Raw genomic sequence first — 25,987 nt, forward strand, 5'->3', positions numbered from 1 at the left:
TTTCGTTTCCGGAAGGCTTTTCCACAAGAGAAAGACAATACTCCGTGGTGCGTTTAAAATCTAGGAACACTGAAAATACAGTGTAACGCTCAGAATGCGAGAAGTGGGCGCGAGTATATTAAAAAAAAAAAAAGCAATATTTGGATTCTAGCCTCTTATTCTCCTGAACTTCCGGGTCATCTGTCAATCGAACGGAAGTGCGAAAGGAGGAAGGTAGAAGGCGCGTCCGTTGCTCCGGCGACACCTGAAGGGGCAGGCCTGCCGGCTGCATGGGCGGAGCTGAGGTCCCCGCCGCGACTGGAGAGGGAGCGGCGAGGGGGCGTCCTGCGCGGGGTCCGGGTGGGCGGGGCTCTGTCGCCGGAGTAACCGGCTGGCGGCCGTGGTGATGCTGTTTTCCTGTCGCCCCGGCCGGTTCCCGGTGCTGAGATCCTGAAGCCATGGTGAGTGCGGGGAGGCCAGAAGAATGGCTCCGGGGTCGCGTTTCTCCATCCCCCGCGGCCCTGCCCAGCCGCTCGAGGACCGCGGCGCTCCGTGAAGGGCGAGGGGAGGCACCCGAGCGAGCCGCCCGCGGCCGCGTGTGCAGGCCGAGCGCGCGATGGGCGTGCGTGACTCTGACGGTCGGCGGTCCGCTCGCGCCGCGGTGGCGGGCTCCCCGCCGAGCAGGGCCGCAGCCCGGGTGCACGTGCCGGGCTCTCAGGTAGTCAGCCCGCCCTTCCAGGTGCGTCCCGGGATCGTTGGGGAAGCTCCTGAGAATGACGGGGAACGGGGTGAGCGTTTTTAGTGAGCGCTGTTCGCCGAGTAGGCGGGGTTCGGTTGTCACTTGATCATCACGCATTTTAGGCACCGAGGATGCGGCACTGGAGGACAGCAAGTCGGCCGCTGTCGTGGGTGTGTGTGTCTGCATTTAGCAACAGACCCACCTCCGCCCTCCCGTTGGAGCTCAGCAGGCCCTTTCGTTGACCCGTCTGCCCCCGCCCGGTGACCGCAGAGACCTTTCCCATTCTTCACTTTACAAACCCCGACCCCACCTCTTTTCTGCTTTTTTAAAGCAGATGACAGAATCCAGTAGGCAATTTCTTCAGCCCGGGGCCTCTCCTACACACGGATCAATATTTTTACCCATTCTTTAGGCTTATATTTCTAGTTTAGAGGAGGTGTTGGAAGATGGCCCATCTTCGCTCTGGATCTCCTTTGCTGCCTTCTATTCCAAAATATTTTGCTTCCAGTTGTCTTTATCTTTCCTGTGCTTTAAGTCTCTTCCTCCACAGCCCCTTCTTCTAGATGCTCAAGTCATACATTTCATGAGGATTGAATGAAACAAAAGCATGTCCGCCGTCCTATGTTGATTCAGTTTTTGCCCAGTCCTCTCATCAATCTATCAGTAAACTGCTTGAAGGCATAGTATTTTTACTTGTGCCAACTTCTGCCCTGTCCTTTTCATCTTCAGAAGCCGATTGCCTGGCTTCCTTTCAGATCACTTCCATGCCATTGCTCTTTTTTATGTTTCTAATGACCTTTTAAGTGCCAAATCCAGTAATCCTCCAAGTTAGCCTCTCTGTGACAATTGAGGGTCATGATTATTTATCTCCTTTATTTTCAACTGGCTTTGTCTTTTCTAATGCCATTTAATTTCTTAGTGCATACGTGTTCTTTGTCTGATTTTTGTTCACACCCATGAATTCTATTGATACTTGTGATTTCACTACCAAGTTTGTTTTCACCTCAGACCTATGGCCTAACTCTAATGCTTCCTGGGTATTTACATGTGGGCAACTTAAAGGCCCCTCAAACTTAGTACAATTCAAACTTTAATTTTCCTTCGGGTTGCTCCTATTATCACCAAATTAGTTCATGAATCCAGTATGCTATAATTGAAACCGGAAATCAGAATGATCAAGGTTTGGGGTATAACTTAGTGGCAGAGTTCTTGTCAAGCATGCACAAGGTTCCGGGTTCAATCCCCAGCACCACAGATAAAGGAATACATACATAAATAAAATATATGTAAGTGAGAATGGTGGCACACGTGCAGTCCCAGCCTCTTGGGACGCAGGAGGGTTTCAAGTGTGAAGCCAGTGGGGCAATTTAGGGAGTCCTGTCTCAAAATAAAATAAAATAATAAAGATCGGGGCTGTAGCTCAGTGTTAGGGTACCCACGGGTTCAACTCCAGTAATGTGAAAACAAGAAAAACAAAAAATGAAGCAAAACAAGAAACTGACAAAGTGGAAACCGCGTATGCGTTGCTCTGTAGTATGGGTAACTTTAATGAACTTTTGTATTAAATTGTACACATATGGCGTGTCTACTGGGTTATAATGTAAAAGATATTTCTTACTGTGGATCACAATTCATGAAATTCAAGATACAGTCAAGTTTATCTTGAATAAGATATACTTTAAAAGGCAAAAGAGTTGAAACCTTGAGGCCCGCAGATTCACCTTATTCCTGTTTTTACCAAGTGTTGGTGCTCTTATTGTGTGACAGAAAAAACTTTGAATTTAATGAAAGCCTAAAATTGGCTCGAGTAACATTTTCAAGTGTCTTTCTGCGTCCAGATCTCTCTTCTACATCATTTGCTATCAGTCCTTTATGAGAAAGTGTGGACCTTTTGAGAAGAGAACAGAGCTGTCCTCCCCTGCGTGCAGCCTCGCCAAGGGCATATGTTTTGTAGCCAAGGCTCATGGTCTCCCTGTAAACTCCTGCCATGGAGGTTTCCTGCTCTGCTGGTGTGGCTTCCGGCCACTGTAATTTTATTACATGATAAGCTTCAGCCTGCTTGTTTTGTTACACCTGTGGCTTCCAGCATTAGATTTAGGTTCTGGTCACAAATTCTAAAACCTCCTTTGTCTTGTGAAACAGAGACAGGCAACTGTAGTTTAATATGCCTTTTATATATATATTATGTAATATAAGGAATGTCTAAAGTTAGAATCACTAGTATTGGAGTCCTCAATTTTTTATGCTTAAATAGAATAAAGAAGGTAATTCTAAGACCCATTAGACTAACAAAGACTGTTATGTAGTCTCTAAAATTTGGCATTTATTTGAATACTGTTATCTCACATGAATTAGTATAAAGGACTTTAAAGATTACCAGCCATGTTCCACAAAAATTAACCTTTGAAGTACAAATGTCTCGAAGCTGTTTTAACAGTTACCAAAGACAGTTTCATGATTATTAAATAAAGAACAGGATTTTATTCCATGAATCTTTTTTTCAGATTCCAATACTATTTATAAAATTCTTTCTAAATAGCATTCTTGTTTTTGTCTTCAGCAACTCTTTTCTTTTCCATCCATAAACTGAATACTTCTGGTACTTGGAACTATTAATTGGAAAGAATTGCAGTTCTAAAGTTTCATATTTATTGAAACTGAATCAGAAAGCATACAGCTTAAATTACAAAATTGAAACTTAAAAAATTAATTTCCCTATGTGTTTATTAAGAATAAAGTCTCAAGTCTGTCATATTCTTTAGTAGAATCAGTGGTCTTTGTAAAACTGAAGAGTATATGATGATTATAGTGCCTTAATTTTCATCACAGGTAGCTTTTTTTTTTCTTTCCTTTTTCTGCCTTTTGTACCTCATTCTTCCTTTCTCATTCACCAATTATTCCTCAGTTTAAAAGAGCATTGAGTGTATCTAGGTATTGGTGGCTATACACGGATTAGTAAGACACCACACAGTGGTCCATATCTCATGGAGTTTATAGTGAGGAACAGATACTGGAAAATAAATTACAAGTGTAAGTTGAGTTGCAAAAGAAAAATTACAAGGGGAGGTGGAAATTAATAATATAGGGTGATCTGACTTAGCCTGGGGTGGTCATGGGAAGTTTCCTTGGTGATATAACATTTCATATTCCTTTTTTCATTAGCTGGGGAGAAAAAACTATGTGAATAAATAAATGAAGAAGGGCCCTTCATATAGTGATAAGCACTGTAATTAAACCAAGTAATGCCACAGTGGCTGGTGCCAAGAACAAGTAGCTTTGGGTACTTGGTCAGGGAGGGTCCTCTCGGAGGCAGTTTTTAAGCTGAGATGTCCGTGATAATAAAGGAGCTTGCTGGGTGTGCTGGTATGTGCCTATAATCCTAGCTGCCTTGGAGGCTCAAGCAGGAGGATCCCTGTTGGGGTCTTAAGCCCCCTTGCTCTTCTCGACCAGCGGCAAGAGAAGGGGACACTCCCCAACAAGGTCAGACCGGGATAGGTAAGGCCACACAGCTTTTATGTAGGGTGGGGGCTAGGCGGGAACCAATCAGCTTAAAGGTCAGCAAGGCATGGGGTGTTCACAGAGGCAAAAGTCCCATAAGACTATATGGCAAGCATGAGCTGATCACGTTTGCGGAACTATTGTTAACCAATCCCTGATGGTGGTCTGATTCATCATGATTAACTATTGAAACCGCCTTTGAGGCCTTGATCTTGCTCACTTGCCAGGGAGTAAGGAGTCAGCCTGAGTTAGTTAACGTGTCATTAGTCCCAACATATCCCCCTTTTTTGTTTTATATTAAGGGTGTGTCTCAGGTTGCCCCTGGAAGGGTCTTACCCGTTGTGGACCATCACCCTAGCAGTTTGGGGGTCCACGTTACTCGAAGGTGTGCCTGTCTTAGGTTGTCCACGGCAGAGCAACATCCTTACCCGTCATTGGACAATGAGACTCTAGCCCTCATTTCCTGTCTTAGGTCGGTATGAGCTCCCCATGAATCTTACCCGTCATTGACTACCACCTTAGCACTTCAGGCGGGACCCTCAGGAGGAGCAGGGCTTAAGGGAGAGACACTTAGACCCCAGTGTCCTGATACGAGTGATCCATGATCCTATAGGGCTCCCAGTCATTATGAAGGGCAGTATAAAGCTGTCGGACCACCATGAGCTGCACAGACTTAGCCTAGCTTTTCAGTAAATGGATAAGTCTATTGATTATGCAAGGATAATGGTGATTAGCAGTCCCATAAGCGGGAGGAGGTAGGGGAGCCACCCATGTAACCCAGTCCAGAGGAAATTAGAGTGGAGCTCGTTTCTATGATGTTCCAGATCTTCTTGTAGGTTTTTGATTTTATCTTGTACAATGCCAGAGCAGTTGGTGTAGAAACAGCACTTCTCACCAAGGAACAGGCAAAACCTTCCTTCCTTCGCCATTAGCAGATCCAAACCACGACGATCTTGCAGGACAACAGCAGCCAAGGAATCAAGTTGAGCCTGTAGATCTAAGATGGTAGACCTGCAAAGTGCAATGTTAGGAGCTCTGTGTAGCTCTCAAAGAAGTCCACTGTCCAAAGTCATGAGGTCAGAGACTCCAATCTCAATCACTGTTGTCCCATTTTGCTACTGTGCATTACATTCTTAAATGTCATTTTAAGAAGTTTACATATATTGACTCCTGAGTTTATATGAACATTAGTTAACACAATTTAACATTGTATCTAAACATGAACTAAAGAAATGCTGAGAGAGCTTTTAACTTTCCTTTTGTGTGGCAAAGTGACAAAATGTTTTTATGTTTAACCTTTAAACAAATCAGGCTCTCAATAACCTTCAGAAATACATTTAACAAATTTTACATATACCCTATTGATGACAGGTCCTATAATAGAACATTAAATGATAGAAATAAATCCCCAATAAAATTTACTCTTTTTAAGTTTAAAATTACTATTACAGACAAGTTTAGTTTGGAGAATAGCAGCTTGATAAATTCCCTGCTTTAAAAACTTGTATACCTGGAAAATATGAACACATTTTAATATACAACTAGTGACCATTTCACAATTACCTTGACATTTTTATCTTACCAAATTTAGTTTTTTTTTAAAAGAAAAATTTAGACTCTGTAACATAGTACAATACTCTAAGAGTTGTTTAACCATAATTGTATACCCCAATTTTTAAGACTAATTGTTCTAAAGAATAAAACTTAATAGACACAAAGTTAAGAGTAAATTAGTGTTTCTAAGAAATCCTTGTCATTTTACCATATAGATTAAACTTTGGTTTATATCAGAACATTAATATTTCACCTTAGGAAAAAACCTTAAATAACTTTAACTGTGTCACATACATACAACCAACTTAGTTACATGGAAACTTATTGAAACTTGCCCTTTACAGACTTTCTTAGCACTTATTTAGACCCTCATGTATTTTATCACATAAGCACTTTCTTACCCAGAAACATTTTGTTTTTCACTAAATATATTTCCATATCTAGAACCTTTTATTTTTTTTCCTGTTGACCCGTTTTTGTTCACATTCTGAAACAACTCTTATGAAATTTCTTAATTTATATAAATTACTCCATTTTAATAAGATTAAATATTTTGTTATTTATAGTACTCTAATTGAAACACAGTTGAAACCTTTAGAACCCTTTGTACATAGAATTATACCTGTTAGGACATAACTCTTAGTAACCTTGTTTTTAGTTTAGTGATGACACAAAACAATTTTCTCTACAAACACATTTGAGTAATCCCATGCATGTCAACTAATTCACTTATTTTGTAAAAACCAAGATATCAGACAAGTGTCCTGAACAGTATTTGCCAGGTTTTTCTTGTTGGAGGAAAGTAAATTGAACCTTTTTAAATCACGTGAATTAAAAGTATTTGGATCCATTTTTAAATTTTAATTTTAGGAGCGCTCAGTTTTGATACAGACAAAACATGACACCAGACAGCACATCCACATAACACAAAATCAAAGGCCTTGATACTTTATAGGTGAATCTCCATTGCAATGTAACAGATGTTCAAAAACTCTAGTTGAATTAAAAAAAAAAATAGAACTGATCAAAAAAAATCATGAGCTCAAAAAAAATGTAGAATTCAAAAAAAACGAGTCCTGGAAAAATGATACGGCCGTTAAATACTTTAGTAAAGCACCATAACATTTACTTTTGCTGGAGTTCAAGTAAGACTCTTTTTGCTCTTTTTTTTTTTTCTTGGGTTTGAGACCGGTCTCCTAGTGAGCCTTCAGGCTTACTCTATTTACATTTCAATGTAAGCCTTGACTGAGATTTGGATCTGAAAGGGGCCAAAATGTTCTAGCAGAAACTTGATGCCTAGGGCATTTTAACCCTTATTCCTGGTTAGTAATCAATTCAGGTTTGGATGCAGAAAACTGTGAAACAATTATCTCCCAATACTCGTGGGGACTGGGGCTACTATATCATACTCCTTACTAGGACATGCCACTGATGGTTGGGCTGGTTACTCCCTCCACACTGGTATATATGGGACCTCGTGGCCTGGGGAATGGAAGCAGAAACAGCTGAGTGGAAGTTGGAGGAGGAGGAGGGATTTTAGAATACTTGCGGTAAACATACCTCAAGAGGGTGTGCTCTTGGGTGAATTATATTGTTCTGGTTGATGGTATTTGAGGTTCCTGGCGGGCACCCAGATAGGGTTTGGTTCTCCAATTGAGAATACACATCCAAAACCTCTGCCAGCACTTATTAGTGGATCAGGACCACGCTAGCATCCAGTTAATGGATCTTTCCATTCAACTTCAACTTTCAGGTAAGGCACCTGATTGGCCCAGTGTTGTTGGAAGGCAGTTAAAGGCTGATTTTTTGACCTAAGGTTAGTTGTTCTTGTACAATATTTCTTAAATGTTGAAGCTTATTTTGGGGTAATGGCCACTGTTCCACCCATATTGGGGGACCTGGGAGCCATTGGATGGCTGGCGTTATTGGAACAGTGGCCCTTAGGATTGGGGGTGAGGCTTTACCCAGGGAGCTGGGACCTTCTGCCTAGATGCCTCAAAAAGAGGGTCTCCTCTGTAATTGCTAAAAGGGCCAGATAGATTAAATTGTTGTTCATATTCCTCTTGCTCAAGGTCATCATACACTGCCTTGTGATCAGTTGTTATATAGACCTCTGCTTCCCCTAAGATATCCTGTCCTAGTAAATTTGCAGTAAGACCTGAGGCCACAAGGGGGCGCACGTCTCCCTGGGCACCATCCACATCCCGCCATTTGAGCCAATCTTTGGTCTCTTCTGATTTAGTATTACCTCCTACCCCAAGCAACTGGGGGCCAGGAATCAACCTCCATTGAGGTGGAACTTCCTCCTTAACACAGTCCTATCTGCTCCAGTGTTGATGAGACAGCGGAATTTCTTTCCTGCTATAAAAATGTCCATTTTTGGCCTGACCCCGGGGACAATGGGAGCAGTCCAGTGTGCCTTAGGGGGGCTATTGGGGGAGAAACCTCCTTTGTGTGACAGGGCTGGAGGGTGCCCCCTGATTAGTTTAAAGGTTTTCCCTCAATGTTGAATTTAGATTTGCAATCCTTTTGCCAATGGAATCCCTTTCTGCATCTTGGGCAAGGCGTTTTGGGGGTGGCCAGCCTTTGAGCTGAACTGGCCGGACTTTGAGCTGAACCCCTAGAGCGTCCGGGCAGAGCCTCAGAATACACCCGACCAGTGGGGCAATCCCTCTTGAAGTGGCCTGGTTGCCTGCAGCCATAACATACTCCTTTGCCCTTAGCTCCGACTGGTGACAAGGCTGCCGTGAGAGCCTCAGCAAGGGAGGCAGTTTGGGCCTGTAGGGCTGCAACCAAGGATTGAGACTGATGCGCTTGCGTGCCAATATCTTTGGTAGCCACTATCCACCTTCCCATGGAGCGATCTTTCATCCCTGCACAGGCCAATTTGTGATCGGTAGTCATTCCTTCCCAAACTAACATTTTAACAAATTGATCTCTTAGGGGCCCTGGAGGAAATTTTCTCTGAAGGCTTCTTTCTACCCTTTCAATGAAGGTTGCTAGGTTTTCAGTTGCCTTCTGGGTAATTCCTGTTATGGGGGGTTCTGAGGGGCCCTCCTCTAGCTTTTTCCATGCCGCCAACCCTAGGGCTCTTACTTGTTCTTGATATGGGGCTGGGATGGCAGCCTGTAAGAGGCCAGTAGAGAATTGGTCAATGGACCCCGAGAGCATCCCATAAGTAACCGGACGGGAGGGTTAGCGGCCTGGTTCCGTTCAGCCTGAGCATGACATTCTTCATTAAAAAAGGCACACCACTTTAAGTATAAAGGACCAGGAAGGACAGTTTTAGTTAGGTTCTTCCAATCCTGAGTGGTGCACTGCTGGTGGGCGAGGCCCTGGAGGATGGTTTCAGCCCAAGGGGAATTGGGCCCATCCTCTGAAACAGCTTTCTTTAGTTCCTTTAAATCTTGTGCCTCCCATGGGTACCTTGTAGCAGGCCGGTTACCCCCTGGATTAGCATTTACCGGGAAGGCCATACAGGGAGGGGGGAGGGTAGAGTCAGTGCGTTCTCCCCCAGTATCATAAAATGGCTGCTGGGAAGATTTCCTGCCATCCGGAAGGAGGAGGGTGAGGGCTTTCATTGGAGTCTGATGTGGCCCCAGAATACAAGATAGCAGCAATGAGCCTCCCCGGGGTGGTAGTGGGCCCTCTCTACGTGTAGAGGCTGGCTGCCCTCGTGGTTCCTCAACCTCGGGAGGAGCGGATGGAGATGGATTGGGCTCCTCATTAAAGGTCTCCCAACGTTGTTTACTATGTGGCAAGTTTCTGGAAGGAGATGTAATGGGAGGAGCCGGCGGTTCTTTAGGTGGCGGCTCTTTGGGGAGAAACTTAGAGCTCCCTTTGGGAGGTCCTGGAGAGAAGCAGGCCTTAAGGGCAGATAATGTAGGGCAGATTCCCAATGGGGGACCCTCCCCTAAATTGATTTCCCTCTTCTTAACAAGTTGTTTTACACGATCCCATGTGGACCGGTCAAAAAGATTAGCGGCGGGAAGCCAAGAGGCCACCCGAGTAAAGGTGTCCCAGGCTTTTTCCGCCTGTGTATCAGACCACTCAAGGCCCCTGCTCTTCAGCATGAGTCTAAGAGCTGAGAGCGCAGGGTCACCATGTGTGGTGTGTGTTTGCCCCATCTTTTCGGGGATGCCCTACCTCGGAACTCGCCTGGCCTGATCTGCCGGTACTTTCGGTTTCGAAACTGCCTCTTCGCTTTGGCTGCGGTTCAGCCTTGAGGGGCCCGACGTTGGGCGCCAGATGTTGGGGTCTTAAGCCCCCTTGCTCTTCTCGACCAGCGGCAAGAGAAGGGGACACTCCCCAACAAGGTCAGACCGGGATAGGTAAGGCTGACTGACCGCCCGCTCCCAGCCCTCCAGGCGGAGGACAATCAAGCGTCAGGGAGACCCGTCATAGCAGGAACTCGTTTATTGAGGAAATCACACAGCTTTTATGTAGGGTGGGGGCTAGGTGGGAACCAATCAGCTTAAAGGTCAGCAAGGCCCGGGGGTTCACGCAGGCAAAAGTCCCATAAGACTATATGGCAAGCACGAGCTGATCACGTTCGCAGAATTATTGTTAACCAATCCCTGACGGTGGTCCGATTCATCATGATTAACTATTGAAACCGCCTTTGAGGCCTTGATCTTGCTCACTTGCCAGGGAGTAAGGAGTCAGCCTGAGTTAGTTAACGTGTCATTAGTCCCAACAGATCCCAAGTTCAAAACCAGCTTGGGCATCTTAGTGAGAAACCCTGCTTCAAAATAAAATTGGGGGAAAAAAAAAAAAGTCTTCAGGTGTAACAGAGTGGTAGTACCCTTTCCCACTTAATATATCTTGTACATTTTTCCAGATTAATTTTAAGAAGTAAAATTTCATTTACTTACATTTCTTTCATTTACTCTCATTTTAACCAATTTATTGATTATTCCTGTTAATACCATAAATAGCATGTTTTTATACATGTCCGTAATCATTTCCTTAGTATGAATTAGGTAACAGCTAGGTGGGGGGCCATGTGCCTTTCCAAGGATTTGATATTTGTCAAACAACTGAAGTTTTTAAAAGATGATACTCTGCTAGTAGTGTGCTATGCTATCAGCTTCTGCTGAAAACTAAACTGGTATTTCTATATGTCCTATTCAGATGTCTAACAATAGATTTGAACTTTAAATAAAATGCCACCCTTCCCAGAATATTGAGAAAATGTTAAATTGCTGTATGCTGTATTGATGAAAGACCTGTAAATACTCTCTATCACATTTCCCTCATAAATTATTAAAATGAAAAGTTTATTGTCTATATATAATGAAGAAGCTAAAGCTGCCTTTCTTTAAATGTTATTCACAGGTGACATGTAGTCCTCTCTTGTCTGCCTGTTTAAAAGAGCAGCCTGTTGTGGCATGAAGGAACTTGTGTAGAGCTAGTAATCTAAATTTTCAGTTTTTATCCTAGTTCTGCTGCAGCATTTGTGAGCTGTGCATCATGCAATCTTCCTGGACAGTCATTTTTTCCTCCATAAAAACAGAATAATACTTTTTGTTCAGATTATCTTTAAGGCATTTATGTGAGGATCAAATAAGTTAATGCATATGAAAGTAATTTATAAACTGTAATGTACTATACATATAAAATATGCTGTTTTCCTATTAACTATATTTCTAACTAATGAGAAGTTATGAGGAAAATGGAAGGACATTAAAATCCAAAACAAGCCTCAGAAATAAATATCTGAGGTTAGTAGTATTATTAACAAATTTTGTGACTATGGAAAAATTAATTTTTATTTATTAAATTTCATTTTCCTCAATTTCTCTTATGGATTTATTTTTATAATGAAAGCACTACAAAACCAGGGAAAAGGTAGGGGAGGAGGGAAGATGGCACACATAGTTCAATTTTCAGTATCTCTTATACACTTTTGGGGAACAGAGCAGCTAAAGATGCCTGATGTGTACTTAGTAGACATTGGCATTTGAGACCCATGAATTTTTACTCAGCTTAAATGAATTATTTGGAAACTTTTACTTTTATTGCTGGTAGTCTTGAGATTTTGTTATTCAGTAATTTAATTGTGAAAGTACAGTGAGGCCATTCAAACCCAGTCTGTTTCTCCTTATGGAGGTTCAGAAATATGACTGTGGAAAAACTAAAACTTTCTCCACCTAGTGGCAAGTATAATTCTATCGTTTAAGTCACTCATCTTGGTTTTAAAGTAACGTATTGAATTTTACTGCATATAACCAAAATTTTAAAGGTGAATATTTGTGTTTCTTAGATATCTGAATATTTTTGTAATTAAAAAATTTAAGTTTTACATTCAAAGGGAGAATGGTTTCTAAAATAACATGGCCACTCTTTCGCTAGCGTTTTCACTTTAAAACTAGTAATGGCCTTTTGACTTTCCTCTTACCTTTCAGTACTCTTCACACATAGATCAAGGCATGCATCACAGGAATACTGGGTTACATTTGAAGTGCTAAACATGAGTGGGGGCTCAGCAATGTATGGAGGAGAGGACTCCTTCAGAGGAGGGTTTGCTCCCTATTTTCCTGTGTATCATAAGCTGCTCTTGGAGACCCTCAGTAATACTTTGCTTCAAAGACTACCCTAAATTCTTATAAATACAAACAAAAAATCTGTAACCTGAAAAGAAGCTTAAATCAAAAGAGAATTTTGGAGAATTTGCAAGGAGCTTGATGAAATTCATCTAAAAGTTAAAGAAGAGTAAAGGTTCCTTTTAAACACAACACACGTGATACATACACACACAACATATTAAACTTTTAAAAATGTCACAAGGAAGATAGTCTTAAAATAATTTGATAGCATTTTAAAAATCATTGTTTTCAGTAGTTTAGAATGCTTTTATGTAATTACTAGAAATTACATAAAAAATTGCCTGTTAGAAAGCAGGTGAAGAGATTCGGCAAATGTCCCTCATCTATGAGAGGTGCTTGAAACCTGATTAATTTCATCAGTGACTAAAAAGCAAGGCTTTAAACTTACTTGGGGCTGACTGGAGGAAATGATCAAGAAAGAGTTCAAATTAGGTTTTCTCTAAACAGAGGATTAGAGAGAAATGAAATTGTTGACCTGCTAAATGCCATCTTTTCATTCAAATGTTTAAGCTGCTGTAATGGAGGGGGATATGTTAAAACTAAAAAGAAACTTATTAGCTTATAAACCAGATCAGGAAAGCTATTTTTCTTAATAATTATTATCTATTAAATACTGAGTGTGTAATAACGTACTACACGTTTTCTTCATGTAAGGAAATAATCTTGGTTTTTAAAAACACCAAGGTTATACTGCTAGACCTGGATTTGAACTTCTTTAGCCTAGAAGCTTGCATTCTTTCTGGTCTACTGTAATTGGGATCAAGATGCTTAAATGTTTTAAATTTCTTAGGTGTAGTTCTCTTCTATGTTTGTGTAGATCTAGACAGAGCTTTAACTCCCTTGTTTTTGAAAACATCGATTTCTAGAGGATATGAATGATATAAAACTTTTTAAAAAGGTATGATTCTTATTGTGCTACTTGGCTAAAGACTTTGCAAAATTAATCTGATTTAATATATAATTACAAGACTGGAATGTTTGTAAAATGGCTGTGTAGCCAGGATATTTAAAAAAAAATTTAGTTGTAGATGGACACCTACAATAAAATAATACCTTTATTTTATTCATTTTATGTAGTGCTGAGGATCCAACCCACACGTGAGAAACAAGTGCTCTCTACCACTGAGCCACGATCCCAGACCCTAGCCGGGATATTTTGACATCCACATTGAACGTTAGGTGGCGCTCCTTCATCATGGGACACATTCTTTAGAGACAGATCCTGTATGAATTTTATTAGTTGCATATTAATTTTAATCACATTGATGTGACAGATATCATTCATCTAGATATCACAGAAGTGCACAGTATCAGATTATTTCTCATAAAGTCAAAGACACACCTTTTCCTCTCACGTATTGGAAAATAGTAATCTAAATGATGAAGATTGGCCTTTGGAATTAAACTTGAAAATAACATTTGAAATCTGTTTCTGCACCACAGTATCCTTGAACTAATCAAAAGACTCAAACAGTAGGCTACTAAATAAAAATACGGTGTCACATGGGATAATATAGGCAAACGCACTGCACAGAGTAGAAAACACTACCCTAATAAGTAGAAAAGACTACCCTAATAAGACTACCCTAATAAGTCCTCTTCAGAGGACTGACTTCTCACACATGTAGACATGGCTTTGATCACTGTTACAGAGGTACATTCATACTTATAACCTCTTGAATTTGCGTCAGTTGACCATGAACACAGTATTTTCTCCAAGGACAAATATTCAAAAAGTACTTACTCGTTCCTTTTCTCTTGAGGATAATGCTAATGGAATCAGCAAATTGTAGCTAATGCTGAATAGTAATAATTTGTAATGCATTCAAGTTCACATGTACATTTAGCATCTACAGCATTTGGTGTATGAAATAGAGAAAAAAAGGAACCAGTCTGCTTTACATAGAAGTACCCTTCTCTCTGCAACTAGGGCCACTACAAACTATATACATTAGCATTTAAAAAAACAATTGTTTTTAGTATTCTGACACCTAGTAAATTACTAGCAGGTGAAGAGAATTCACAAATGTTCTACATCTTCTACAAAGGCTGTTTGAAACCTGATTAATTTCATCAGTGGCTGAAAAACAAAGCTTTGTACAACTAGGAGTGACCATAGATTTGCTCATTTCATATTTTTCTAACCAGTGGAAATAAAATGTTCTGAGGAAGGCATGTTTTTTCTGTTTGCACAAAAGGAGAGCTTAAAAACAGTCTTCTCAAATTTCTTAGCAATGACAATGGTTAGCCTTGCCATTGGTTCTTTTCGTAGATGGAAAAAGAAGTATGAGAGAGAACATTTCAGGGTGCACCTATAGCAGTATAGGTTTAGAACCTCCACAGTGGAGGCCACACGCTTCCCTCTCTCTCTCCCCTTCTTACTCCATCTTCAGGTCATACTGGCCTTGTTGTTTCTTGAACTCACCAAACTCCATCTCCCCCATTAAACTTTTTATACATTTTTTCTGCCTGGGGTATTTTTCTCCCAGATTTCTGCATGACTGGCGTCTCTAACATCTCTTGGAGATAGGCTTGATTATCCAATCTCGTTGAAGGAGGATTCCCTAGCTTTCTGGACCTAATTATTAACATGTTTATTTATCATATTGCCTTTGTAACCCTTATTATTCTGAGATTCTGTTTTTTCTACATTCTTTGAGCAGAGAGAATTAGTAATAAGCTTCATGTCAACAGAGGCTCATCTGTTTTGGTTATCCTAAGAGTCTGCTGTGTGCCTGGCAAAAAGGCATGAATGAATGAATGAATTCATCTTTAAGGCATGACCACCTTTTTCATTTGATAACTGGTGGATAAATTTTGCTTTTAAAATTTACTCATTTAACAAATATTCAATGACATCTCTATGCCATGTATATACCTAGTCCCTTCAGATGTGTCCTTAAACAATACATTCTACTGGGAGATGTATGTATGTTTATATATATATATATATATATATATATATATATATATATATGAAATAAAAACAGCATATATAACATACCTGATATTTGAAGTTGTTAAATGCTATAGGGAAAAAATGAGTATTGAATGTTGTCTGTGCTGATGGCTGTGGTGAATATAGTTTAAAGGGAGGTAACCAGGGTCAGTCTTGTAATGAAGGTGATGACAGTGAAACAAGTTTTGAGATGAAACTTGATTCCACAATTCTTAATGGGGGGCTGTGTGCTCCAGTAAGGGTGACAGGTCCACACACCGTGGCTCCCAGGTCTCAGGCTCGCTGCACCTGCATGGTGGGGTCCAGCCCTGCTTGCCTGTGCTTGCTGCCACTCCTCCTCTCTGCTGCTGCTGCTCTGCAGGGACCAGTAGGCCAGCTGTGCCGCTTGGCAGCCAGGGAGCCATGTCCAAATGATTCCATCTTCTTTGGTTAGTTTCCTGATTTACAAGCATACTATGGAAATAGTTGTTTTGGCATTTTTTCACTCTTAAATTCAGCAGGAAGTTGAAAGTGCATTCCCAAGTGTCAGTTTGGAAAACACATGAGTTATTCTCTTTATTGCAGCATCAGTTCCTTTTTGTAAAGACAAGCGACAGTTCATTGTAAGATGTGGCATTTTAAAAAAGAAAATATCTTGGAAATATGTGGAAGTCTCATGTTCAACAAAATTTTTCTAAATGGGAGAAGGCATTGTCCTTAAACTATATATATTTTTAAGGTTAAAAATGATTGCAAGTTTGAGGGTCCCCCCTACCACCACCACCATCAGTGCTGGGGTAGAACCTAGGCCTAATTTTGACTTAGTTCTTAAAGAATTTAAGTGAAATAGGATAATTAGCTAAGTTTAATAATTCACCTGCCCTTTCCTCTTTTGTCTTTGTTACTGAGAAATGCTAAGCTGTAGTTGGCAAGTGAGACTCTCCACCTGAAGAACTGTGTTACCTGAGCTCCCCTTCCATTCGCTTTGCACTTGTACAATTAGGAGGAAGAAGTTACTGCCTGACAGCAATCTAACCAGGCTCAAAACTGGTTCTAGCCACACTAAGGGAAAGTTAATATTTGACACAATTCAATGTAGGAAAATACTTGGTCTTTGATAAAAAGCCCTAGAGAAAGACTCCTTGTAAAGGATAAGAATAAAACAAGTTATTGCTTAAAATCTAGCCTGTGGTATTGGGAAAATATAAACCTTTTGGTGGTTCTATTTTCATTTCTATTGTACTTATCACAGCGGCATCTCAGTAGGAATTGCTATGCTTAGTTGCCTACTGTGTCTGGAAATACATTTTTAATGATTCACTATATTCTCGGAATACTCAAGACAAAATAAGTTTGTTCTTTGGAAACCACTTTTCACTCGCCCTTACTGGAAGCAGCTGGCTTGAGTCTCGGCAGGTTCTCAGATGCCACAGATTTCTGTTACAGCTGTATGTCATCCAGGGTGATTGTAAGTACATGGAGACTCCAACTAAATTTTAGAAACCTGGTGAATTGTGACCTTTATTGTCTACATAGTTAACTTCAGAATATCTACAAATTTACACAGAAGCAGATAATTGACTTAAAGTTGGTCGAGACCAGTTACTGATTTTTTTTTTGGGGGGGTGCTGGGGATTGAACCCAGGGCCTTGTGCTTGCAAGGCAAGCATTCTACCAACTGAGCTATATCCCGAGCCCCCCCAGTTACTGATTCTTAAACATACAAATTTGAAAAATCAGATTTCTAGTTAAAGAATTTTCCCATAATGTATTATATAAATCCATTTTAGTATGATTTATGCAAAGGAGCAGGTATGTATGAGCAAAAATGTTTTGTTGCCTATTGTGAAGTAATTTTTCCTAAAATAGAGTATTATAAAATGCAGTATACATTGATCAGTGCATTGTTAGGATTGCAAGTTTGGCAACTATGGCCTGATTTTTATTGTTGTCTTCACTTTTTAAGATCTAATTTGCTTTCATAGAAGATTTAGTTGAAAGGACTTGGTCTCCAGTTCTGCAGGTCTAGTAAATAGTGCTGGGTATATATGTAGGCAGCTTAGCCCTACTACCCTTAGATGCCCCTTTCACTGCTTTTAAGCAAAGTGGTTAAGAACTTGAGATCTAGGATCAAACTGCGAGGATTCACCTCTGTTTTTTAAGCTGTGTCCTCTTGGACAAGTTTTTCTTTCTATTTTTTTGGTATTAAGGATTTAACTGAGAGGTCGTTTACCACTGAACCACATTCCCAGGCCTTTTTTATATTTCATTTTGAGATAGAGTTTTGCTAAGTTGCTTAAGGCCTAGCTCACCAAATTGCTGCAATTGACCTCAAACTTGTGATCCTCCTGCCTCAGCCTTCTGAGTTGCTGGAATTACATGTGTGTACCACTATGCCTGGCTTTGGGAAAGTTTTTTAACTTATCTGACCTCCATTATTATACCATCTCTCCCATGATGTGGTTTAGATAAAATACTTAAGTGTTCACAGTAGAGTTTAGCATGTAGCAAGTGCCCAATACTAGCTCTTGGCCAACACCATTACTTTTCTTGTAATATTGGATTGTAATGAGATTTACATGTTGGGCTCTATGTTACTGACCTCTTAAAGTTGGGGATTGCTTCTAGAATTCACAGAATCTACCCAGAACTAGGCACAAGATAAGCAGTTGATGACTGCTTTTGGAATGAGTGAGAGCATGCAAGGAGAACCTGATCAGATGTGATCTGAGTTTGAACTACACAGGATGAAGCTGACATTGAGCACTTATAGTGACACAGGTGGACAGGAGGCTATTGTATGACTCAATCTCTCAACTATTTTAGTCTCCTATTCCTATTAGAATGTCTTTCCATTTCTCCTACCCCCACAAATATGTATTTAGTTATAATTTGTATACAACTATATTAATACTACATACATTGTAAACCATATATAATAATAGAAAATAATAGGCTAAGATAAAAATTAGATATATAAAGATTGAGATTTTCTTCCTGCCTCCTGGGGGGATCCACTACTTCAGAGACTATTGGTATTAAAAAAAAAAGGTCTTTTAGTTTGACGGGTTGAAGTCCTGGTTCTGGCAGTTGGTGTGGGTACTTAACCTGCTTTTGCCTCAGTTTCTTATTTTAGGAAATAATAACCTATTGGGTTATGTTTATGGTACATAATAAAGTCTCAGTAAATGTTAGATGTTACACTACACCTTCTACTACTAAGAGTTATTATGCCTTTTGGAAAATATTTCATTTAGGGAATTTTTCATGAAATTGCTAGTTTTTGTGAAGTTTAATACTTTTTACTTTCTAATAATTACTGTTGTTCTTTTAAAATTTGTTCTCAAATTTTAGTATGAGAGTCCCCACTGTTACTATAAATTTATTAGAACTTTTGCCTTCATACAGGACCAAACATGAGGAATTGTGACTTCAAAAGCTAACTGTATATAATATCATTTTCACCTATGAAAAGATCCTCTATTCTCTCACTCACTTTGACTTGAAACCTGGAAAACATCTTTAATCAATCTCTATCTTTCCTACCTACATCTTTTCCCTGTCATTGGCTTATTATTGCTTACTTAAAAAGCCTCTTTTATCCATTGTTCTTACTGTCATTTCTTTTATGACTGTATTAAAACAGCTAGTCTCCTCCTTTTAGACTTCTCCCACCCATCTATCCATTTATAATATTGGACAACATTTATTGAACACTAGTTTGCCAGTTACTTTTCTAGACCCTGGGTGTATGTTCTCTGCCCTTAAGAGCTATTTCCATATTAAGGTGAATATTATTTAACTATTAGCTTCATTATCAGTTTCTTTACTTAGAATGTTCACTGACTCAGGGATTCACTACTTCCACTTTGTTTTAAAAATTACCTTTTACCAAACATGCTATGTTTCTAGTGAACTCCATCCTCTTGGATTTTCAGTAACACCCATGCTTATTTCCAGTCTGCTTTTTTGTCACTTTCCCCCTGATGATCCTGTAGATTCCTTTTCTTCAAATGCCCATACTTGTGGATCACACAGCCCATCTCCATTTTTATGTTGTATTTTTGCTGTTGTTTTGTGCATATTGGTCTTCATTTGTCCCTTTGGAATGTGTGCAAAGCCCATGCAGATCAGGATTGTTATTTTTACCCGTGTACATGCTCTTCCTCCCTCCCAAGACCCAGGGCCAAGTCTAGGAAGATGCTTATTCCAGTGCTTATCGATTCGTCTGTACAGTCACTGAAGATTCTCCCAAGTGAAGGGGACCCGCACCATCAGCATTTGTTACAGGCTCATTATTACATTATTGAAGCAGGAAATCCAAGGTTAAAATTTTAGTCACAATCAGAAAGGAGAAGTCAGTTGCGGTCTCTGTGGCACACAGGAGCTCCTCTTCTCTGCCCCACCCCCGGTGTTTGTATAAAAACATGTATGATTTTTCTGATACATATTAAAACAACTTGAAACAAGCAGTTCTGTCAAATCCTAAATTAGTAGATGTGCAAGTTAAAGTTTTTAAGAAGTGTAAGCATAATGGTAAGATACTGAAATAACAAAACCCTATAATTTAAAAATCTTTTGGCAACAAATAAAATAGACATGTAAAAATCATACTGAAATAGCTTGTGTTGGGTGTTGTGTAAGCAGTTTTCACCTGGAATTAGTTCTTAGATGAATCTAAGATTGAATGTTGAACAGATATTGACTAAGTGCCAAGTATTGGAAGGCACTTTGGGGGATATAAAGATGAATGGCTCTTGTTTTTTATACTGTCATAAAAGGTAAGCTATGTATAGGAACAACTATAAATATGCCTCCAAAGGCTCAGGTCAATGCAGGAGGATTTCAGAGCACTGAATAAAACGTCTTTAATCTGGGAGACTCCTGGGCAATTTTATTGAGGGGCTACAATTTGAATTGTGCTTTGACAAGAAAATGTATGAAGGAACTGAGAGTTTAGAAGTACTATAGAGAGAGGATATATGGTATGTCATTGATCTGAGTCTGGAACATATTAAAACTTTATTTCAGCAGTGTTCAAGACTGAGGCGTGATTCCTTTTTGGCTTGTTACTAGGAAAACCAAAGAGAATAGGTATTTACTGTCATTTTAGAGTCTTTGCCTGCACTCATTTAACTCATCATCCAGAATGAGCCATCCAGTCCTTCCTAGGATGTGTTAATGGATAAGGACTAGTGCCTTCATTTTTTTTCTTTCCCTTCTCAAGTAACAGTATGTATTCTAAGGACTTTCTTTTGCTGATGTTTCATTTTAAATGGTAGTCTTGTGTAAAAAATGGGTATAAAGACATACATTTTCACAAATGGAAATCAGAAAGTACTCCTTGTCACTAGTACACCAGCGCCTCTGCTACTTTACTACTACTACTACTACTACTACTAGTACTGCAACTACGAATACTCCTACTCCCCCCCCCCACTTGCTCTCTAATAGCACCCACTATTTATTGAGCAGGTTTTCCATATGCTAAGCACAGTATTAATTAGCTTACTCATTTAATCCTAATAGCCCTGTAAGAGTAGTTGAGGTCTAGAAAGGTTAAGTAATTTGCCAGAGGTCAGACAGCTACCTTGGAACACAGCAAACCTGAGTTTTTGACCTATGCATGATACTGAGTCAAATCCAGTTAGTTAGAAGGCCCACTATGTCCTGAGTGAATGGTTTTTATTTTGGTAAACCTCTGAGACACATTTTCTCTTTCTCCTTCTGTTCCTTTTTCATAGCTTTTGCACAATAAATAAAGGATTCAATTAAAGACAGTTTGTATCAAAATTAAACACTTCAATATTTAGAAGAGTAAGAGGATTAATGGTAGAGGACTAGACTAAGATAAACTAATAGTTGTTTAGACCTTTAATGTTTCTTTGTATTAAGTAATAAAAGTACATGGATCTTGTTTACTGCTGTCTAGTCATGAAGAGTACTGGGTATTTTAAAAGTTCAACAAAGATTTGAACTCGTATTTGTAGAAGATGACTGAATTGTGACATGCCATGTGAAGTGAGAGATGTTGCAGAGATTCATTCTCAGTTATTGGGCAAATGGGAAAATATAAGGAGAAATATGCTAACTTAGCCTGCAGCAATTTTCATTTTTTATTAAAAAAAATTGTACCATGGACTTCATTGCTTGATGAAAGAAATCAGAGCTTCTAAGTGGCATTGAGTTATGACTTATAGATTCAAATAATATATATAAATGAATATTCAAATAATATATAATTGGTAGTTACTTTATTAGTTCTACAGAACCGATATTGTTGGTTAGAATATAACTGCTAATTTCAGTGAAATGTCATCTTGGTTCTGTTATTAGATCGTATTTCAGGTAAGTAATTTCAGAAGGAGGGCTTCTTTTTTGCTCCAATTTTCTATGAGAATCAGAACACTGTTCCACATAATTCCAACCTGGTGGCACTATAGGCTATTTCCTTATATGTTTACATGAGAAGCAGTGCTTGGTCTGGGTTCATAAACAATGGAAGTTCATTTCTCATGGTTTTGGAGGCTGGGAAATCTGATCAAGGCACACTGGTAGATTGGGTGTCTGGTGAAGGCGTGTTCCTTTCTTTTTTTGAGATTAGAAAACGAGTAGGATTTTCAGTGTTTCCTGCCTTCCCTCTATGCTTATTACTACCAAGAAAAAAGAAATTACTTGGACATATTCCTTGAATAAAAATTTTACTTTACTTCTGAACCATTAAATGGAGATTTGGATAATTTATTTGAAAAAAAAATTTCATGCTTTATTTTTGGTATCAGAGAAACCTTGATCTGAAAAACTTTCTCATCCATACACATTGATTCTTTTTATAAATGAAATTAAATCATTTTTGCTTTGCCTCTGGAATTAGTAGTTTCTTCAGATTCTCCTCTTTTTTCTTTAACATTCCTATAATCCTTAGATTCCTGCGTGGTCCTAGAACTCTAGCTGCATAATTGTGTCTGAATGTTAGGGTAACTAAATGGTATTATACTAGCTCTTTTGGACATATAAGTGCCTAATAAGTGTAATGTATAATAGACTTCAAAACTAATGTGAATGCTGTTATTATTTTTGTAACATCTTTGATTTCTGACTGAAGCCAAAGTGCAGCATTTAATTTCTCACATCTATACTTGGCAACAGTAATTTTGTGTTGATTAATGCAGTTTATGATTTTAAACAGTGCCTTTCTTTTGAGAAGTTAGAATTGTATAGCTAATCATTATTATGTAACAAATGGTATTATGAAATTTAAGAATAAAATTGTTACTCAATTTTTTAGTAAAAACAGATCCATTTCTATACGAGCTTTTCAAAAGGCAAGAATTTGTAATGACTCTCATGTCCTTTATGAAAAATTACTATTACAGAAATAACTACATTCATATGTATATAATATACACATATATGCTACAAATATGTGTGTATATATATGTCGTAAATATTTTCAGCAGTTTTTTCTTGAATATTATTTTAGTTACATTTCTCTTTTGTGGCCTAGCACATTCCCTTTTCCTTGTATTGATTTTTTTTTTTTTCGGCAAAGATCTTTAAAAAACTACCTAGGATTGTGTGTAGCAGAGTTTGTGGCATTATGAATCAAAGGTGGCTCTTCTTGGGTGACTTTAAGAAAAGGTTCAGTGAGGGAGAGGAGTGTTTATGGTACAGCTCCAGAGTCCCAGGGCAACTTAGAAGCCAGCATCACTGCTGTGGGAGATATGGGCAATGAAAATCCTAAGTGCTTCATGTACCCAAGTCATTTAGTCCCCACAGCTACCCTATAAGGAAAGTATAATGACTGTTTCTCCTTTATGGATGGAGAAACAGATTTGGAGAGATTACGTGTTGTGTCCAACATCACAAAGCCCAGAGGTCGGTCTGACTCCAAGTCCTGTGACCTTCAACATTCTGAAGTATTCTCCACCTGATCCCAAGAGAAAACTTTATTTGTTCCCGATCTGTATACACAGTTCGGGGCCATGCCACTTGGTGCCAACAGATGATGGCATACTCTTTGTACTCAGCAACACTGGCAGTGCCTGCAGTTTCAAGTGGTAGTTTTTGATTGCCTTAGTGTCATCAGGAATGGAATGACTTTATGATCAGTAATATTGAAATGTGGGAGGCCAAAGTACAATTACAGTTGATGGCACAAGCTTAGTAAACTTGCTCTTGAACTGAGAGACTGGATTAATGTTTGTTCTTTTTTTTTTTTTTTTTCTTAAATACATGCACGTAGAAAAGATTGTTTCTTATGACTCATTATAGGACTGAGTCCTCCCTTTAAACAGTAGCAGGGAGAGGTATAGTGGGATTCAGTTCTTCAAAAGCTTTGTTATGTATTTCACCTGAAATTCCAGCACAGTTGAAATTTCCTCAAAATTACCTATTTATCTTGTAATTGTGTGAATTTTACATTCTGCTCAATAATATATATGTGTATATAATAATGTAAAAAATGTTTAAATTACTTACATTAAGTAATTCTGATGTTTTAGGAAACTTCTCTGTCTTATTGTCTACAAATATATTCAATTTAAGACTTCTGTGTATATTAATACCATATGGTGTAATTTAAGTGATTAAAATGCTGAAGATCATTTTATAAAAATAAATTACTTTGCAGAAAGTTAAAAGATAACGCCATTATGACTCATTTAGGTCTTATTATTATATTACTATGTCAACTTTCCAGCAATATCCCTATTAAACAGGATAAAGAACAATTGGAGGAATCTCTATTAAAATCTTGTAAAACAGGGCAGGGCCAAAATTGGGGTAGAGTGGTCTTCCAAAACGAAGTTAGCTAAGTCATTACTGACTCTAGGTATAAATGCTTATACATTTCATTGGTATACTCATACGCATAGTAGGAAATTTTGTTACATTTTTAAAATAAAAACTATCATTTGAATATAAAAGTAGGGAACAACATTGGTTGTAGTTGGTGATAATATATCAATTATGGTTCATTAATTGTGACAAATGTACTTTTACAAGTGTATGATGTTGGTCATGGGGAAAACTGGATGTGGCACATATGGTAATCTTTGTATTATCTTCATGCTTTACGTCCAAAATTGTTCTAAAATTAAAAGTCCTTTTTAAAAAACTGAGAAATGGTACAAACGATTGTACTGGAAATTGAAGGGTAGTATCCACATTTACTATGTTCACTTATTTGGTGTTCTAGGCACTAAGAATTCATGGAGAGCGGAAGTGGACATGAGACCTTGTGCTCATGCACCTTATAGTCTCATGGGAGAGGCAGTTTTCAGCTACAGGCAAGGATACAATCCTAACTGAATGAAAACTTGTGACGTGATAGGGACTATGACTTCAGGGTTACTCTCATAGCTGAAAACAGTTTATTTGGCTCAACCTTTGTGAATCAGGGTAGGCTTATCTGAGGAAAGATGTTTGAATTGGGTCTGGAGGATAAAATAGAAACTAGGCGAAGGTGAAGGAGGAGGAAGAGGTTCTAGGCAAAACCCACTAGGTAAGAAGGATTTGGTCTATTTTAGGAATTCAAAGGTGTCCTTTAAAGCTGGAACCCTGCAAGAGAGGGGGGAAGGATGATGTGGGTTGAAGCTAGAGTACAGGAAAGACCAGACTGTATGAGGTTTTCTGGGCCATGTTGAAGGTGTCACCCTTTTTCCTAAAAGTTGGGAGAAGTTTTAAGTGGGGTCAGGATGTGGTGGTGGCAGAATCAGATTTGGACTTAAAAAGTATCACCTTGGGTGCATTGTGAATTGGAGAGAGGCCAGATAGCTGCAAGGAGACCAGTTAGGCTACGGCAGTGGTTCAACAGAGAAACAGTGCCAGCGTAGCTTGGAGTGGGAGTGGTGATGGTGGAGAGAAATGAACGGGTTTGAGAAATGCTTTGCAAGTGAGATCAAATGGCCTTGGGGAAGTATGAGGTGTAGCAATGCGAGAGGTAGCCAGGTGATTCTCAGTCTCTGCCATGACAGCTGAATGGGTGGAGGTAATATTTACTGAAGTAGGATACGGAAAGAGGACCAGGTGTGTGGGTTGGAAATCACAAATTTTATGTAGAACTTGTTGAATTTGAAAGTCATCTGAGTGGAAGTGGCTAGTAAGCTGGAGCTCAGAGTCAGTGGTATACATTTTGGAGACATTGCACATTGATGGCAGTAGATGTCATGGGTTAAGCTTAGGTGGAAGACAGTCAAAAAGGGCATTAAATGTTGAGTAACCAGCTGGAGGTGGAGGTGGGTGTGGGGAGGTTCTGACTTGTGGCATCTGCTGATTTTCATAGTATGAATAGTCCTAGTATGGCTGTTTTCAAGCTATTAATGGTTTAACAACTGGATCAAAAAATTCCTGTAAGTGTAATAATTAACTCTTACAAGCAGGTATGACCCACTCTCACATGTATCACTGGAAAAGGACCTAGAACTATTCTTTACTTATTGACCAATTAAATGCATGTAAATGTTAGAAAGAATAACCAGAAAGTGTCGAAGAAGCTAAGAAAAGGGTTTCAAGTAGGAGAGTGTTAGAGTGTCAGATGCTTTTCAGGTCAAGTAAGGTGAGAACTAAATGTGTCCATTATTTTTTAAAAAATTGGAAGTCACTGGTAAATATAGGAATCCTATTTCCAGGAGAATGAGAACATTAAGCAGATTGGGCACATTTGCTTGA

General features: G+C 39.2%; 1 protein-coding gene across 5 annotated transcripts in view; it reads left to right on the top strand.

Annotated features, from left to right (window-relative positions):
* The first annotated feature begins 109 nt into the window (after positions 1–109).
* The window catches only part of NME7 (NME/NM23 family member 7), a 201,046-nt gene continuing 175,168 nt past the window's right edge, over positions 110–25,987 (top strand). For 2 of the 5 annotated variants that reach the window (XM_079106072.1, XM_079106073.1), the window contains exon 1: positions 16,530–16,784. In XM_079106072.1, the coding sequence (XP_078962198.1) occupies positions 16,767–16,784 (18 nt within the window). In that variant the 5' untranslated portion in view covers positions 16,530–16,766. Of the gene's footprint in view, positions 441–16,529; positions 16,785–25,987 lie in introns of those variants that run through there. The other 3 variants (XM_079106075.1, XM_079106076.1, XM_079106074.1) reach the window with 3 other exon arrangements.

The sequence above is a fragment of the Sciurus vulgaris genome, assembly GCF_902686455.1.
Source record: "Sciurus vulgaris genome assembly, chromosome: 12".
NCBI lineage: Eukaryota > Metazoa > Chordata > Mammalia > Rodentia > Sciuridae > Sciurus > Sciurus vulgaris.